The sequence below is a fragment of the Grammomys surdaster genome, unplaced genomic scaffold, assembly GCF_004785775.1.
Source record: "Grammomys surdaster isolate TR1022 unplaced genomic scaffold, NIH_TR_1.0 125349, whole genome shotgun sequence".
NCBI lineage: Eukaryota > Metazoa > Chordata > Mammalia > Rodentia > Muridae > Grammomys > Grammomys surdaster.
In genome coordinates, this window is record NW_021620222.1 from 582,154 (window position 1) to 597,146 (window position 14,993).

General features: G+C 46.9%; 1 protein-coding gene across 3 annotated transcripts; it reads left to right on the forward strand.

Moving 5' to 3' along the window:
• The first annotated feature begins 1,339 nt into the window (after positions 1 to 1,339).
• On the forward strand, positions 1,340 to 12,862 carry LOC114637546 (sialic acid-binding Ig-like lectin 12). 3 transcript variants are annotated; one of them, XM_028785752.1, is made up of 8 exons: positions 1,340 to 2,792; positions 3,291 to 3,478; positions 3,682 to 3,963; positions 4,153 to 4,200; positions 5,338 to 5,595; positions 6,478 to 6,571; positions 6,916 to 6,997; positions 12,403 to 12,862. In XM_028785752.1, the coding sequence occupies exons 1-8, from the start codon at positions 2,560 to 2,562 to the stop codon at positions 12,589 to 12,591; spliced, it is 1,374 nt and encodes a 457-aa protein (XP_028641585.1). In that variant the 5' UTR covers positions 1,340 to 2,559; the 3' UTR covers positions 12,592 to 12,862. The 3 variants fall into 3 exon arrangements, with proteins under 3 accessions (XP_028641585.1, XP_028641584.1, XP_028641586.1); XM_028785751.1 differs by lacking the exon at positions 1,340 to 2,792 and having other exon boundaries at positions 2,803 to 3,478; XM_028785753.1 differs by lacking the exons at positions 1,340 to 2,792; positions 12,403 to 12,862 and adding an exon at positions 10,983 to 11,131 and having other exon boundaries at positions 2,803 to 3,478.
• Positions 12,863 to 14,993: the final 2,131 nt, after the last annotated feature.

Genomic DNA, 14,993 nt, shown 5'->3' on the forward strand with positions numbered 1-14,993 from the left:
TGGGTCATTAGACCCCCAGAGGGTCACAGCCTACAGGATGAACCCCCACGAAAGGGTCATTAGACCCCCAGAGGGTCACAGCCTACAGGATGAACCCCTGTGAATGGGTCATTAGACCCCCAGAGGGTCACAGCCTACAGGATGAACCCCCATGAAAGGGTCATTAGACCCCCAGAGGGTCACAGCCTACAGGATGAACCCCTGTGAATGGGTCATTAGACCCCCAGAGGGTCACAGCCTACAGGATGGGAACTGATGACCTAGACTATGGGGATGATGCTTCAGCACCATAGATAGAGTAAGGCCACTTGTCTGCCCTGTCTACTCTGTCCTGTGGTTCTTATGTACCAACCTCCTCTTCATCAGCATCCCAGACAAATTGACTCCAGCTAAGTAAGGGAAGAAGGAGAGAGACTTTACAACACTACAGAGAATCACGTACCAATGCAGACATCTGGTTGATCCCCTCCGCAGCCCTGAGGGAATGTGTGACCAAGTACTGGGCAGGCTGTTTTCTAGAATGGGTGTTGTATAAAAATGGGAAATGTCCATGTCTGAGGCTCAGGGGGGACCACACTAAGAGCTTCAGGGGACGAGGGGTTCAGAGGATAGCTCGTGAGTTGGCATACTTCAGTCTCAGTTGTTCTGAGTACTTGAGCGAGAAGAGAGAGAGGAGTCCAGGTCCCACCTTTCCTGCTGAGTTTATGACTTCATATCCTCATTTGCCTCCCTGTTGCTGTGATAAAACATTGACCAGAATTAACTTACATTGATTTTAGCTTAGAGAGCACAGTCCATCGTTAAGGGAAGCTGTGGGAGAAACTTGAGGCAGGAACCACAGAGGAACTCTACATCCACAGTGGTACCATCCACAGGGAGCCGAGTCCTTCTATATCAGTCAACAATCAATAAGATCCAACATAGGCAGATGGGATCCAGGCAATTTCTCAGTTGAGGTTCCTTCTTCCTATGTTGCTTAGTTGGGGTTTCTATTGACTGTCCCCAGTGACACGTTTACTCCAACAAGACCACACCTCCCAATAGTGCCAGTCCCTATGAGCCTATGAGGCTATTTTCAGTCAAATGACCACAAATGTGTTACAAATTGACAACCTAGCTTGGCCATCATGCCGAAGGAGGGTAAACTGATAATCTGTTCACCATTGTTGCTTAAGTAGAAACTATCACATTTCTGTCCCAGATACTGCATTTCTTGTGGCACTATTACCTTTCAAGAAAATAGCATACACTGGAGCTAGAGAAACTGAAAGAGTTCTTAGTGTAATATGTTTAATATTTATACCCAATGACATATGGGGTGGGGGCTGAAATGAAAACGTGCTAGCTTAGTGAGGTAACTTTTTCTTACCTATGCACAAAATGTCTATTTACAAGCTTGATTCTACAACTAAACTGCTAGCTCTTTAGACATCTCTTTCTGTCTGTGTCATTCTACTGAGCTAGTCTGCCTTTCTCTTGAGCGCCTCTAAGCCCACGAGGGCTCCTTAGCTCTCTCTCTTTTCTAGAATTCTGTTTTATCTGTGTCCTGCCAGGTGCTTCTCAGTGATTCCTGTTAGTATTCTGTCTAAGCTCCACCTCCACAGTTACCTGACAATCTTCTCTGTCTACCAAGTCTCAGTACAATATTTCAGCCTCCCCTCTGTAACCTTGCTGTATTTTGTGAGACTCCCCTCTGTAACCTTGCTGTATTTTGGCTTGTGCTGTGTTTGTTTTGGTTTGTATGTTTTGAGCCTGGATCTGCTGTAACCAAGGCTGGGCTGAAACTCACTATGTAGCCAGCCAAAACTGACCTTAGACTTCTGATCCTCTCGCCTCCTATCCCTAAGTGCTGAGTCTGCAGGCACATACTACCACACACAATTTGTGTGGCACAGAAGATGGAACCTCAAACTCTGTGCATGTGAAACAAACACTTTACCAAACTAGCTACATGTTCAGTTCCCTTGATGGGTTTTAATAGGAAGAATGTTAATTTCCACCTGTTAGTGGCAATCTATAAAGTGTTTGTTGCAGTTTTACTCTTAATCCAGCTAACTCCTAAGTAATTGAGACTGGACTATTATATTGATTTATCAAGCTTTAAGGGCACAACAACTGAGCAGTATTTGACAAGGACATAGCCATGTCAAAATCCCAGTGATACTTGCATTTTAGTACTGATCTGCCTCTCTGGGCTCTAGATCTTTCTGCATGTCTCCTGGACTCTCTCCGAATGGTTAATCCCCATTTCCTCTCTCTGTCTCCTCCTCCCTGGCTGGGAAAATGTCCAGTCCTATTTTCTCCCCTGTTCAGTCATTGACTGATCAGCTTCTTTATTGACCAATCAGAGAATAATTGGGGAAGAATTTTTGCAACCAGATATAGGGGCACAGAAATCAACATTTGAACAGTACAAAGACAATCTTCACACACTGTAGAGTAACATTTTGCTGATTACATACCCCTCTATAGCAACTAGCCATCCAGTCTGTGCTACCTCCACTGAGTCTCTGGCTGTGAGATACTTCAGGGGCCTGAGAGCTGTCTCCTAATTAGACAATGGAGCTTTGGGAACAAGGCTCAGGTCACCATGCAGAAAGGGTGTACCTAGGACAAGCTGCTAAAGGAAGGAGGGATGCTTCCCAGTCTGTACCTTCCAGTCCCTCTTCTTCCTTATGCCCTAGAACCACCCCCATCTCCACCAATATCATCAGCCTCAGGGGAAGCTCTGGGGGCTCTGGATGGAGTGAATGCATTTTCACTGGGAAAAAAAAAGTCACTCAAAGACCAAGGTTAGTACAGAGGAGGAGAGGGGGTCAGGCCCTGAACTGGTGAATGTGGGAGAGGCTATCTTAGGTCTCAGTAGTAGATCTGTGTGGTGGGTGGCTGATACTCAAGGGCCAAAGGTCCCGACAGTGCCTGGGTCTGAAGCTCCTCCTCCCGAGACAGCCACTATCCTGGTCCTCACCCCTGCTTCCGCTGGGGCTTCCTCTAGGCCTTGCATCTCTTAGTTCCTCAAAGCATTGCCTGGAGAGACAGCTTCAGCTGGACATGCTGCTGTTTCTGCTGCTGCTCTGGGGGATAAAGGGTATGGAGGGTGAGATCCATGTCATAAAGGGTTACACCCTCAACGTGGAAAGGAAGATTGTGGTGCAGGAGGGCCTGTGTGTCCTTGTGCCCTGTAACTTCTCCTACCCCAAGGAGATGTGGACTGACTCAGATCCAATTCATGGATACTGGTTCCGGGAAGGAGCCAACAGAAAAACTGATTCCCTCGTGGCCACAAATAGCCAACGGAGGACAGCACAGAAAAAGGCCCAGGGTCGATTCTTCCTGCTTGGAGACCTGTGGATGAATGACTGCTCCCTGAACATCAACGAGATCAGAAAGGAGGATGAGGGGTCATACTTCTTTCGCCTGGAGAGGGGAAAGACAAAGTTTAATTATCTTTGGAACAAGATGACTCTGAATGTGACAGGTCAGACATGGTCTGAAAAGATGCCATGGGGGCGGGTACAGGGTCATGGGTGTCTCAGGGCAAGGCTGGGATAGGACTGTGTCTTGGGAGCACTTGGGTCTGAGCATCAGAGCTCAGGGGAGGAGCTGGATCAGAGCCAGGGCTTCCTCTAAAGCTGCACCTCACCCCATCCTGATGCTCCATTTCTCCCCTTTCCTCACCAGCCCTCACTAACACCCCCCATATTCTTCTCCCGGAGACACTTGAAGCTGGCCATCCGAGCAACCTGACCTGCTCTGTACCTTGGGACTGTAAAGGGAGTGCACACCCCATCTTCTCCTGGACTGGTACCTCTGTGTCATTTTTGAACACCAACACCACTGGTTCTCCAGTGTTAACCGTCATCCCCCAGCCCCAGGACCATGGCGCCAACCTCACCTGTCAGGTGACTCTGCCTGGAACTGGCCAGGTGACCACGAGAATGACTGTCCGCCTCAACGTGTCATGTGAGACTGAGCTGGGATGTCTGTTTTTCTAATGCAAAGTGGTCCCCAGGGTGGGGTCATGGTCTGGACATTAGGTCCTAAAACCCTGATAAGGGGGCTTGTCAGGGTGATGGCCCCCTGCCATACCCACCTAGGCAACTGCTGGGGACAGAGAGTGGTTGATGAGTTCACTGTGTCATCCTCTCTTAGATGCTCCAAAGAATCTGACAGTGACCATCTATCAAGGAGGTGACTCAGGTAGGTCCATCCTAAGTGGAAGATATAGAATCTCTTTAGCTCAGGCAGGCTTATTCTTCCTTACACTGGACTCACCTTGGAGACAGAGGCTCCTTGTTGGGGAACCACAGGATCAACTCCCCTGAAACTCGTAGGAGTTTGCACCTCTCAGTATCAACCCCTCACTTTCCACGATCTGAACGCCCCTCGACCACCACAGGTACAGGGTGACACACACACAGCAGAGCCACACCGTCCAGAACCGTCTCCCCATTTATGGATCTTCCTGCGTTCCCCCTGTAGCTGTGCTCTGAGTTCTTATGCAGAGAGACACGGCTACACGGTTAGGCACTCAGAACACATACAGTGCTCTGTTCTCAGAAGCCCTATAAGTGTCCAGTCTATAAGTGACCGGTGTCCTGTCCACGTAGGTTGTGAGCCTGGGCTTGTCCACCTGAGGTTCTGAGAGGAACCAGATGTCAGTCGCAGAGATTGTCTTTGCTCTCCATGACCACAGTACCCAGAACTGATGGATCTAATTCTCTGGGTTTCTAGTACCAACGGGCAGCAAGGCCATGGAGTTTCCTGTGTCACCAGCAGTGAATAGTCAATAGGTCTTGTATCTATGACAACAGTGTGTGTCTTTGAGTGATAAACCCCTAAATGCAGGGAATGTGGCTCAACTGATAGACTACTTGCCCAGCAGGCACAAAGCCCTGGGTTCCATCCCCAGGACCACATAAGCCGGGCACAGTAGTGTGCACCTGTACTTGGGAGGTGGAAGCAGGAGGATTAGAAGTTCAAGATCATACTTGCTACATCTTGAGTTTAAAGCCAGCCTGAGCGATATGAGACACTGCCTTCCATCCTCAATACCCTCTTCCCCCCTTCCCTGTCCCCCATCTCTGTCTGACTCTCTCTCATCATCAACTCCAAGTGTGTGCCTAGATCACATGTTCTCTTTAATTATGAGGCTTATAGTCAAGTAGTTCATACCGCGATGAGATGTTCGGTTCTTGCTGTGGTGGTGAGTGAAAGCCCGTGTTTCTCTATCCTTTGCTCCCTATTGGTGTGTCCGTGCCTGTGTATCAGTGCCCTGTCTGGTTCTACTTCACTTTTCTTAACCACATCACACTGACTCTGTCTCTTTATCTACAGTATCCACAATCCTGGAGAACGGCTCATCTGTTCCTATCTCTGAGGACCAGCCACTCCGTCTCATCTGTAGCACCGACAGCTATCCCCCAGCAAACCTAAGCTGGTCCTGGAATAACCTGACTCTGTGTCCATCAAAGTTGTCCAAACCAGGGCTCCTGGAGCTGTTTTCAGTGCATCTTAAGCACGGAGGAGTATACACCTGCCAAGCTCAGCATGCCCTGGGCTCCCAACACATTTCCCTGCACCTGTCTCCACAGAGTGAGTGGCTTGTGGGCCAGAGGCAGGTAGGCAGGGGAGGGCCACACCTGTCTCATCCTGGCAGTGTTCCCATTAACCCTCTTAGCTTCACGGGGGACCTCAGCTCCAAGTCTTGCTGAGCTGGGAGGCTCTAATGTTCTGGCCATCCAGAGCTTCCTACCGTGAGGAGGGTGTGGGTCAGGGAAGGGAGTTACTTCAAGACGCAGCAAATCCTACAGAGAGGGGCTGGGATTTAGATGGCTGAGCTTTGAGTACAAGGCCAGGAGGAAACGACATAAAATTCAAGGGGGAAACCGAACCAAAGAAAGACAGTGTAAAAACAAATGTGAAACAAGTCAGTAGTAACCTGTGTGGTGGCCCAGGTCCCATCCTGTCCCTTGGGGAATTCTAGGCAGGCACTTCACAGTTGACCTATATCCCCAGCCCTTGTTTTTATTTTTATTGTGAGTTAGATTCTCACCAAGTTTCCTAGGCAGACATTGAACTCAGTTTATTGCCCAGAAACCCCTTGAATTTGAGAGCCTCGCGCCTTTGCTTCAGAAGTAGCTGGAACAATGGGCATTCTTTATTACATCTGGCTGGGGTGAAGTATTCCTTTGCCTGTTGTGAATCTGGGATTGGAACCCGGGCCCTAATACATGCTGAGATACATTAATGATCCAATTTTAAAATGCAAAATAATTCTATGCTGAAAAAGATACCAAACTAAATCAAGACCAACTGCTGCCCAGCTTTTTAAGTCCCCTCTGCCTTCTCTTGTCCCTTTCACTCAGGACCCTGTCCTGATATCTAAGGTAGGGCTGAGAAAAGTGGAAAGTCCAGCTTCTTGCACTGGGCTAGTGGAGGAGGAGAGGTTTGTTTCTTAGCATTCTCTATCTACAGGCAGTGCGACGTTATCCGAAATGATGATGGGGACCCTTGTGGGTTCAGGTGTCACAGCCCTCCTTTCCTTGTCTTTCTGCATCATCCTCTTGGCGTGAGTATCAGCCTTGGTGGGGAAAGAGAACCCGGGGTGGTGAGGGACAAGCCTGCTACCTGACCCTGAGTCCAGGCCTCGGGGTGAGACCTAGGCGGGTGGGGAGCCTGAAGTCAGGGGAAGCTGTGGTCTAGGCAGATGGTGAGTGTGTAGAATTCTGGTGTGTTACAACCCTCAGCCTCCACTGTCCTAGATGGTGGGAGCCACTTTTCAACACAGGAGCCTCTGTGACAGGAGCACTGGCCACCCTTCACAGACTTAATTGCAAGCAGAGGGTGAGGGGAGTCTGACACTGCACCTCTTCCTGCTCATACTGAGAGGCTCCTTGGTGTCCTTACACACAGAGTAAGATCCTACAGGAGGAAACCAGCCAGGCCAACTGTGGTAGCTCTGCATCCCAATGCCCTCAAGGCCTCAGTTTCTCAGGTGAGTGACCGGTGTGACTGTGTTCAAGCCCAGGGTCCCTCTGCCTGGACTCCCCCTCTGAGATGGATCCAGGGTTGTTCTGCTGAGTGTGGTCCAAGTTGGGTGTCCTGCAAGAGGACCTCTCTAGTCCATTTCCCAACTCGATGTTTGCAGACAGTGTCCACACTGCTTGCTCTCTAGCTGGGCAGGGAGAAGGATTCATTATCTTCCTCTCCTTCTTCTTTTCTACCTCAAGTTCACAGGTTCTCATCCCATCTCCCTCTTAAGAACACAAAGCTGCAGGATCCTCTCTGCCTTTTGGCTCCTGCCATGACTGTGTGTGTGTGTGTGTGTGTGTGTGTGTGTGTGTGCGCAGGAGTGTGCATGCATGTAGATTCACATGTAAGAGGAGGCTTGGGACTGATGACTGGAATCATTCTCAGTGGCTCTTGACCTTGTTCATTGAGGCAAGGCCACTTAACCAAACCTAGAGACCACTGATTCTCACTAGCCAGGGACCCCCTACCTCTGCCTTCTAAAGTCAGAATTATGGGTGGGCCCCCACATCCAGCTGGCACTTACATCATTTCTGGAGATCCAAACACTGGCCCTCATGCTTCCACAGCAAACACTTTCCCACTGAGCCATTACCCCGGGTCCTTTCATCCACTTGTGAAATATTAAGTACTACAAAGACCAGGTGCCAGGGACCCATCTATGAAGAACTGTAGAAAACCTTGGACTCAGTCATGTCTTATTTTAGAGAGAGGTGGTTATCAAACCACTCTAACAAACAGTAATGACAAATAAAAGATAGAGATATTTATTGTGGGGGAAATGAAGGTATAGAAACTAGGAAATGCCCAGAAGATAGGCTGCATAGTTCATTTGTTTACTATTATCTGTCTGTCTACCTATCTATTTATCAATCATCTGTCTTCTATCATCTATCTATTATCTATCTATCTATCTATCTATCTGTCTGTCTGTCTATCTATCTATCTATCTATCTACCTCTCTATCTATCTATTCTCTAGATTTTGGTAGTCCCATGTAACATAAAATTCACTACTATTGCCCTTTTCACATATACAGTTGTGTAACAGATATCTAGGACTTTTCATCTTGAAAACCTAAAACTATTACATACCGAATAACAGCTTCCACTCCTTCCAGGCTTCCCTCCCCAAGCCCCTGACATCCACTCTTCTCTTCTTTTTCTTTGTTCTTCTTTTTCTTCTCCTCCTCATCCTCCTTCTTTTCTCTCTCCCTCTCTCTCCTTCCCCAATCACCCTCTCTCGCTGTGAGACTCTGACTTCTGCAGATACCTCCTATGTGAGACCATACTGTATTTTTCTTTTGTGACTGGTTCACTTCGTTTAACACGTCCTCAGGATCCATCCGTGTTGTAGCATACTACAAGATTTCTTGCCTTCTTAAAAGGTTGAGTCTGCTGTATGTACTGTACCATCCGTTCTTTAGCCATACTTCTGAGTTTCTTTTACCTGTTTACTGTGGTGATGTGCACATATATAAACGTAAAAAATCAAGATTATGTTTTCAATTACACACATACATGCACACACACACTGTTGGCTCATGTGGTTCTATTTTTCATTTTTTGAGAATCTGTCAACACTTGCTATTTTCTGTATTGTTTCTTATTATTTTAATAGTAGCTAATTAACCTGGTGAAAGTGACGTGTTATTTCTTTGTGGTTTTAATTTTCATTTTCTAGTAATAACAGTGAATATATTCCTGGAGGAGTATCTATTCCAGTTCTTTGTCTATTTTTCTGGTTGGGTTGTTTGTTGTTGAGGAATTCTAGATGTTCTTTAACTACCTCAGCTCTTAGTCCTTCATCTGATGTATGGCTTCTAAATATTTTCTGTAGGTTGAATGTGGTTTTGGTTAGTGATGAGGGAAACTACATTCTGCCATTTGATTATTCCGGGGAGAGGGAGGAGCAGGCCTGTCTATCTGTCTATCTATCTATCTGTCTGTCTGTCTGTCTGTCTGTCTATCTATCTATCTGTCTATCCTCTGCTCTAGATTTAGTAGTCCTCTCAGAAAGGGAAGACAGCAGGCAGTGAGTGGGAGAACAGCCATGAAGACTGTGTGAAGAGACAGGGGAAGGATGGGGCAGCACAGGAAGTGATTTTGAAGAAGTTGAATGTGTAAATCATTTCTGAGCAAACAGACCACTATGAGGAACAAGCTAACTGTAACTTCTAGGGGGGAAGGAACAATCTGTTACCTCTGTGGATGCCTCTGGATGCAACAGGAAGGAAACACTTTAGCAAGGGGAGGACAGAGACAGAGGAGGAGTCCTTTCTAATGGAAGGATTCTAGAAACGATGTGGAGGAAATGTGGCTGATGGATCGCTCATGAAGCCGAGATGAAGGGGATACATGTAGGCTGAGGGTAGGGTTTGAGTGACAGGAAATGAAGGATGATGAGGGAAAGAGTTTGGAAGCAGACTCGGAGGTTTACCTTGAGCAGACAGGAGGAGAGAGGTGCCAGTCACCGAGGGCAGAAAAGGAGGCTTTAATTACATGTGTGAACACACTTGAGTGCAGTACCCATGGAGGACAAAGGAGGGAGCTGGATGCCCTGGAGCTATAGTTAACGTGGGTGTTGAAATTGAACCCTGGTCCTCTGGCAGAGCAGTATGTTATCTTAAGCTCTGAGTCTTCTCTGTTTCCAACACTGAATGTACTGTTTTACTGATGGTTTGACAAGGGTTGATGGTTCAGGTATAAACACTCCAGGTACACAGTGTTTCCAGTTATGCATTTTTAGATTTGTGAGTTTTCTTTTTAAGGTTTTATTACATTTTACATTCATTTATTTTGTGGTGTGTGTGTGTGTGTGTGTGTGTGTGTGTGTGCACGCATGCGCATGTGCATGCCAGGATATACATGTGGCAATCAGAAGACAACATTCAGGAGTTGGTTCTCTTCTTCCACCATGTGGGTGTCAGGGATTGAACTCAGATCGTTAGGCTTGGCAGCAAGCATCTTTATCCCTGAGCCATCTTGTCAGCCCACCTTAGAAGTTTTTAGCTTTAACACCACGCAAAAGCAATACCCATTCTGTGGAAACCATACTCCCACGTTTGAGCTTTGATTATTTACTAGAACCTGTAGCGTGTGACTCAATACTCTCCTGAGATTCTGGGCACTAGCCATGTGCCATAGCCTCTACTCTGTGGCCCAGGAATGTGAGGTGTGTAGTCCATGGCTTCTCTTCTCTTTTTCTTCTTCCTTTGTTTTAATGTGGCTATTCAATACTTTACTATAAAATAGCCATTGTGTTCAAGGATTTTCCCCTACTGTAGCTACTGTTAGTGTCCTGGGTGCATTTAAAGATATACAAGAAAGCTGAAGAGGTAGCCCAGAGGCTAAAAGTGCTCCCTGCTACTGCAGGAGACTTCAGTTTCAGCCCCCACAGCAGGCAGCTTACATCTGCCTGTGACTCAAGCTCCAAGGGACCCAATGCACTCCATGGCCTCCATGGGTACTACCCTCACCTGTTCACATACCACACACATATACACATACGTGAAAATAAAATAAAATTTAAAATATTAAATGTAGACAGGGTTCAACTTGTTACACTTTGGGTTACATGAATTAAAAGCATTGTCTTATCCTTCTTCAGCCTAGTGTATGTGTGTTTGGGTGCATGTTCATATAGTTTTTATTCAGTCTGGTTTTTAGCTCAGTACCACCTGTTTGTTTGTTTGTGTGGTTGGTTGGTTGGTTTGGTTTTTCGAGACAGGGTTTCTCTGTGTAGCCCTGGCTGTCCTGGAACTCACTCTGTAGACCAGGCTGGCCTCGAACTCAGAAATCCTCCTGCCTCTGCCTCCCAGGTGCAGGGGTTAAAGGCGTGCGCCACCGCCCGGCTCAGTACCACCTGTGAAGCTCCTCCTGCTTACACATTTACAGGTTCTAGGTGTTTGGGGCATGAACATCTTAAGGGGGCATTCTTCTTCCCATCAGACAAAATTTCTCTGACTGGCTGTTCCTTACCCTGCTCTATTGTACTGAAGCTTCTGGAAGCAGGCATCACGCCTGAATCAAGGTGCTGCATCGGTCACTCACCCTGTCCTGCCGGTATCATGAATCATAATTAAACATCTATTGACTCATTTGTTTTGTTATGTGTCTTGCTGTATACTCCTGTCAGACCCAGTAACCATGATGTAGCCCAGACTTGCCTTGAGCTCACAGGAATCCTCCTGCCACAGCCTCCCAAGTGCTGGGATTGCAGAAACATCATGCTGAGCACCCAGCAGATTCGGTTATGACCACCTTCAGGTAACGAATGATGTGCACAAGGCTGGAGATAGCTCAGTGGGTGCTTGCAAGCATGAGGAGTTGAGTTTAGATCACCAGCACCCATGTGAAACCAGGCACAGTAATGCAGACCTACAACCATAGTGCCAGGGTGGGGGCAGAGACACCTGGACCTGGCCAAAATGGTAAGCTCCAGGGTCAGCAAGAGATCCTGTCTTAGAAAATAAGGTAGGGCAACATAAAGGAAGACACGTGATACAGACTTTCGCCTCAGCATTCACATGGGTACACACACCACACACAGATGTAACACATTCATGTGCACACACACACACCACACACAGATGTAACACATATATCAAGAAGAAAAAGAAAGAGGCCATGGGCCTACATCTCTCATATCCATTCCATCTTAGAATATCCAGCAACTACCTGAGAATCTCACACATGTGTCCCTAGTACAACATAGGTGTTGGAGTCAGAAGAACTGGATTATGCTTTTGACTGGGTTTCTCTTTATGGCTTGTTACAGTAGCGCAGACTGACCTGGAACTCCTGTGTAGACCACACTTGTCTTAAACTTGTAGTCAGCCTCCTGTCTCTGCTTCTGTCACTAGTCTAGCATGGCGGCCGTGCACAAGCTTTCCCAGGGAGTCTGGTTGAGTTGCTTACTTATTTCCATCTCAGATTCACATCTATAAGCCAGAGACAAAGGTATTGTCCTGCTGAGGGAGCTAGGGAGCGGGCAGCTTGTCTTGCTGAGGGAGCTAGGGAGCGGGGGAGCTTGTTAAGTACTAAATGTTTTCAGAAAGTAGGAATGAAGGTGATTTCCACAAAAACACACATGGGAGGCCGGAGAGAGGCTCAGGGGTTAAGAGAGTGTGTTGCTCTAGCGGAAGACCTGAGTTCAGTTCCCAGCACCCACATCACACAGCTCGACACCTTTAACCTCAGCCCTAGGGAGTGATGCCACCTTCTGGCATCTGCAGGTACTACACAATATGTGTATATACCCCTACACACATACATGTAATTTAAAATTTAAAATGTTGGTGGGTGAGTAGATGTGGGGTTCCAGGGGCCCCTGCTGTTCTATCTGACTCTCTCCTTTCCCTCTTTACAGAGTCCCCTGGTTGAATCCCAGGCAGATGACAGCTCTGAGCCCCTGCCTTCCACAGTTGAGGTGGCCTCCTTCTCCACAGAGGAGGAGATACATTATGCATCACTCAGCTTTCACGAAATGAAGCCCAGGAACCCACGAGGGCAGCAGGACACTACCACAGAGTACTCAGAGATAAAGTTCCACAAATGACAGCATGGCCATGACCGTGGCTGGAGGGAGCATGGCAGCCACAGGAGGCTGGCTCTGGAGAAGGGTTTGCCTAGGTTGGCATGTGCTGCGCAGGACTTCAGAGACATTCCTTTCATGACACAGGTGTTCCGCTACTGCCCACGCCCCTGTACTGCCCTGTCCAACTGTTATCTCTTTTCCCTCCCTATACCTCTCCCTCCTTCTCTCACTCTCCCTCCCCTTCTCTCTCTTGTTTATTCAAGATAGGATTACTCTGTGCAGCCCTGGAGCCTCCAGCTGTCCTGGAGCTTGCTCTGTAGACCAGACTACACTTGAACTCGTAGAGATCCCCCTGCCTCTTCTTCCCAAGTGCTGGGATTAAAGATGTGCACTACCACCATCCAGCACTTGACTTTATTGTAATTGTATGTGTATGGATGTTTTGCCTGCAAGCACATCCATGCACCATATACATGCCTCATGCCTGCAGAGGCTGGAAGAGGTCATCAGATACTCTGGAACTGGAGTTACAGAGGGTTGTGTGTGGCCACATAGGTGCTAGGAACTGAACCCAGTCATCTGCAAGAGTAGCCAGTGCTCTTAACCACTAAGCCATCTCTCAAGTACTAAGATTGATTTTTTTAAATTTAATTTTTACTTAAAAAACTGGCATATACTTACGCAGTGATAGGTTTTGTATATTTTCTTCCAAGTGTATCACATATTTTGGTCATGCTCATCTCCTTTTCCTGTCAGCATCCTGTTAGTTGTTGGTCTCCTTTCTCTCCCCAAACACTCCCTTCACATTCAGGTTGTATGTATTAGTTGCCTCTCTCATCTTTGTTGATAGGATGCTGACAGAAACATGAAGGATGGAAAGCTTACTTTGCTCATGACTTCAGTCTATCATGGTGCTCAAGTGGGTACACGTAGTGGGAGAGCCACATCTTGATGGACCAGAAAGCAGTGGGCTCAAGACAGAACCAGACATAGACACCATCTTCTATAAGTTGGGCCACATGTCTGAAGGATTCCATGGCTTTAGAAAATACTGTGACCAGCTGGGTACCAGGTGTCCAAATATATGGGTCTTTGTGGACAATGTACATTTAAACCAAAACTAGATGGATGATAGATAGATAGACAGACAGACAGACAGACAGACAGACAGATGTATGGATGATAGAGAAAAGATGATAGACAATTTGACAGAGATGTTGCCCCACTCTGCTTTGCTATTAGGGAAGCACTAGTGAGTGTAGCTCAGAGAGAGTGCAGACAGAGGCACTGGGGATGCTGAGGAGCTGCAGAACGTGTCTTAACTTGGTTTCCTTCTTTAAAAGCAGTGCATGTACTTTGTGAGGGAAAAGTGCTTTTGAACAAAAGCATAAAGAGGAATCTAAAATAAGCAGAAACACTGGTAATACTTAACATTTTTGCAAATGTTAATCACTTGCATGTGAACATAAAACTGGACTGAACCTGTATTTGTGCTGTACATATCATACCTATCACTGTTGATTAATCTATGCTTTTGGCTTTGGTTATTTTTTTGAGACAGTGTGGTGGTTTCAATGAAAACGGGCTCATAGGGAGTGGCAGTAATGAAGGTACGCCCTTGTTGGAGGAAGTCTGTCACTGAGGGAGGGCTTTGAGGTTTCACCAGCTCAAGCCAGGCCCAGTGTCACCCTCTCTTCCTGCTCCCTGCCTATCCAAATGTAGAACTCTCAGCTTTTCTCCAGCACCATGTCTGCCTGTCTACCACCGTGTTTCCTGCCAAGATAGTAATGGACTAAACCTTTGAACTGTAAGCCAGTCTCAATTAAATGTTTTCCTTTGTAAGAGTTGCCATGGTCTCTTCACGGGAATAGGATACTGACTAAAACAGACAGGGTCACAAGTACCCCAAGGGCCTAGAACTTGCTATGTAGCTTAAGATGACCTTGAACTCCTGAGCCTCCTGCTTCCAGCTTCCAAAGCCTAGGACCACAGGCATATGCAACATACTTTCTTATATATTCATCTATATTTTTCGTGTGTGTGTGTGAAATGCTGAGTTGAGATGAGTTCAGATTCCCTGTAATTGGAGTTACAGGTGATTATGAGCTGTCCAACATGGGTGCTGGGAACCCAACTTAGGACCTTTGCAAGGGCAGTATGTACTCTTTCTCCAACCCCTGATTTGTTCTTTTTGTTTCTGATTCTATCTCTGTGCCTCTGTAGCCTTATCAGATGTAGCTGCATGGATTATTCTATAATTAGAAGAATTAGAAGGCTGCCCTGTTCCTCATTTGGAAGCCTTTCTACCAGTGTGCTTCTTAAATTTGTGTGTGGGAACCCATTTAAGCAACTGACACCAGTTGTCTGAACTTAAACTTTCTTCATTTCTCTGTCATTGGCAACACTGACCTGAGCCCTTTTGA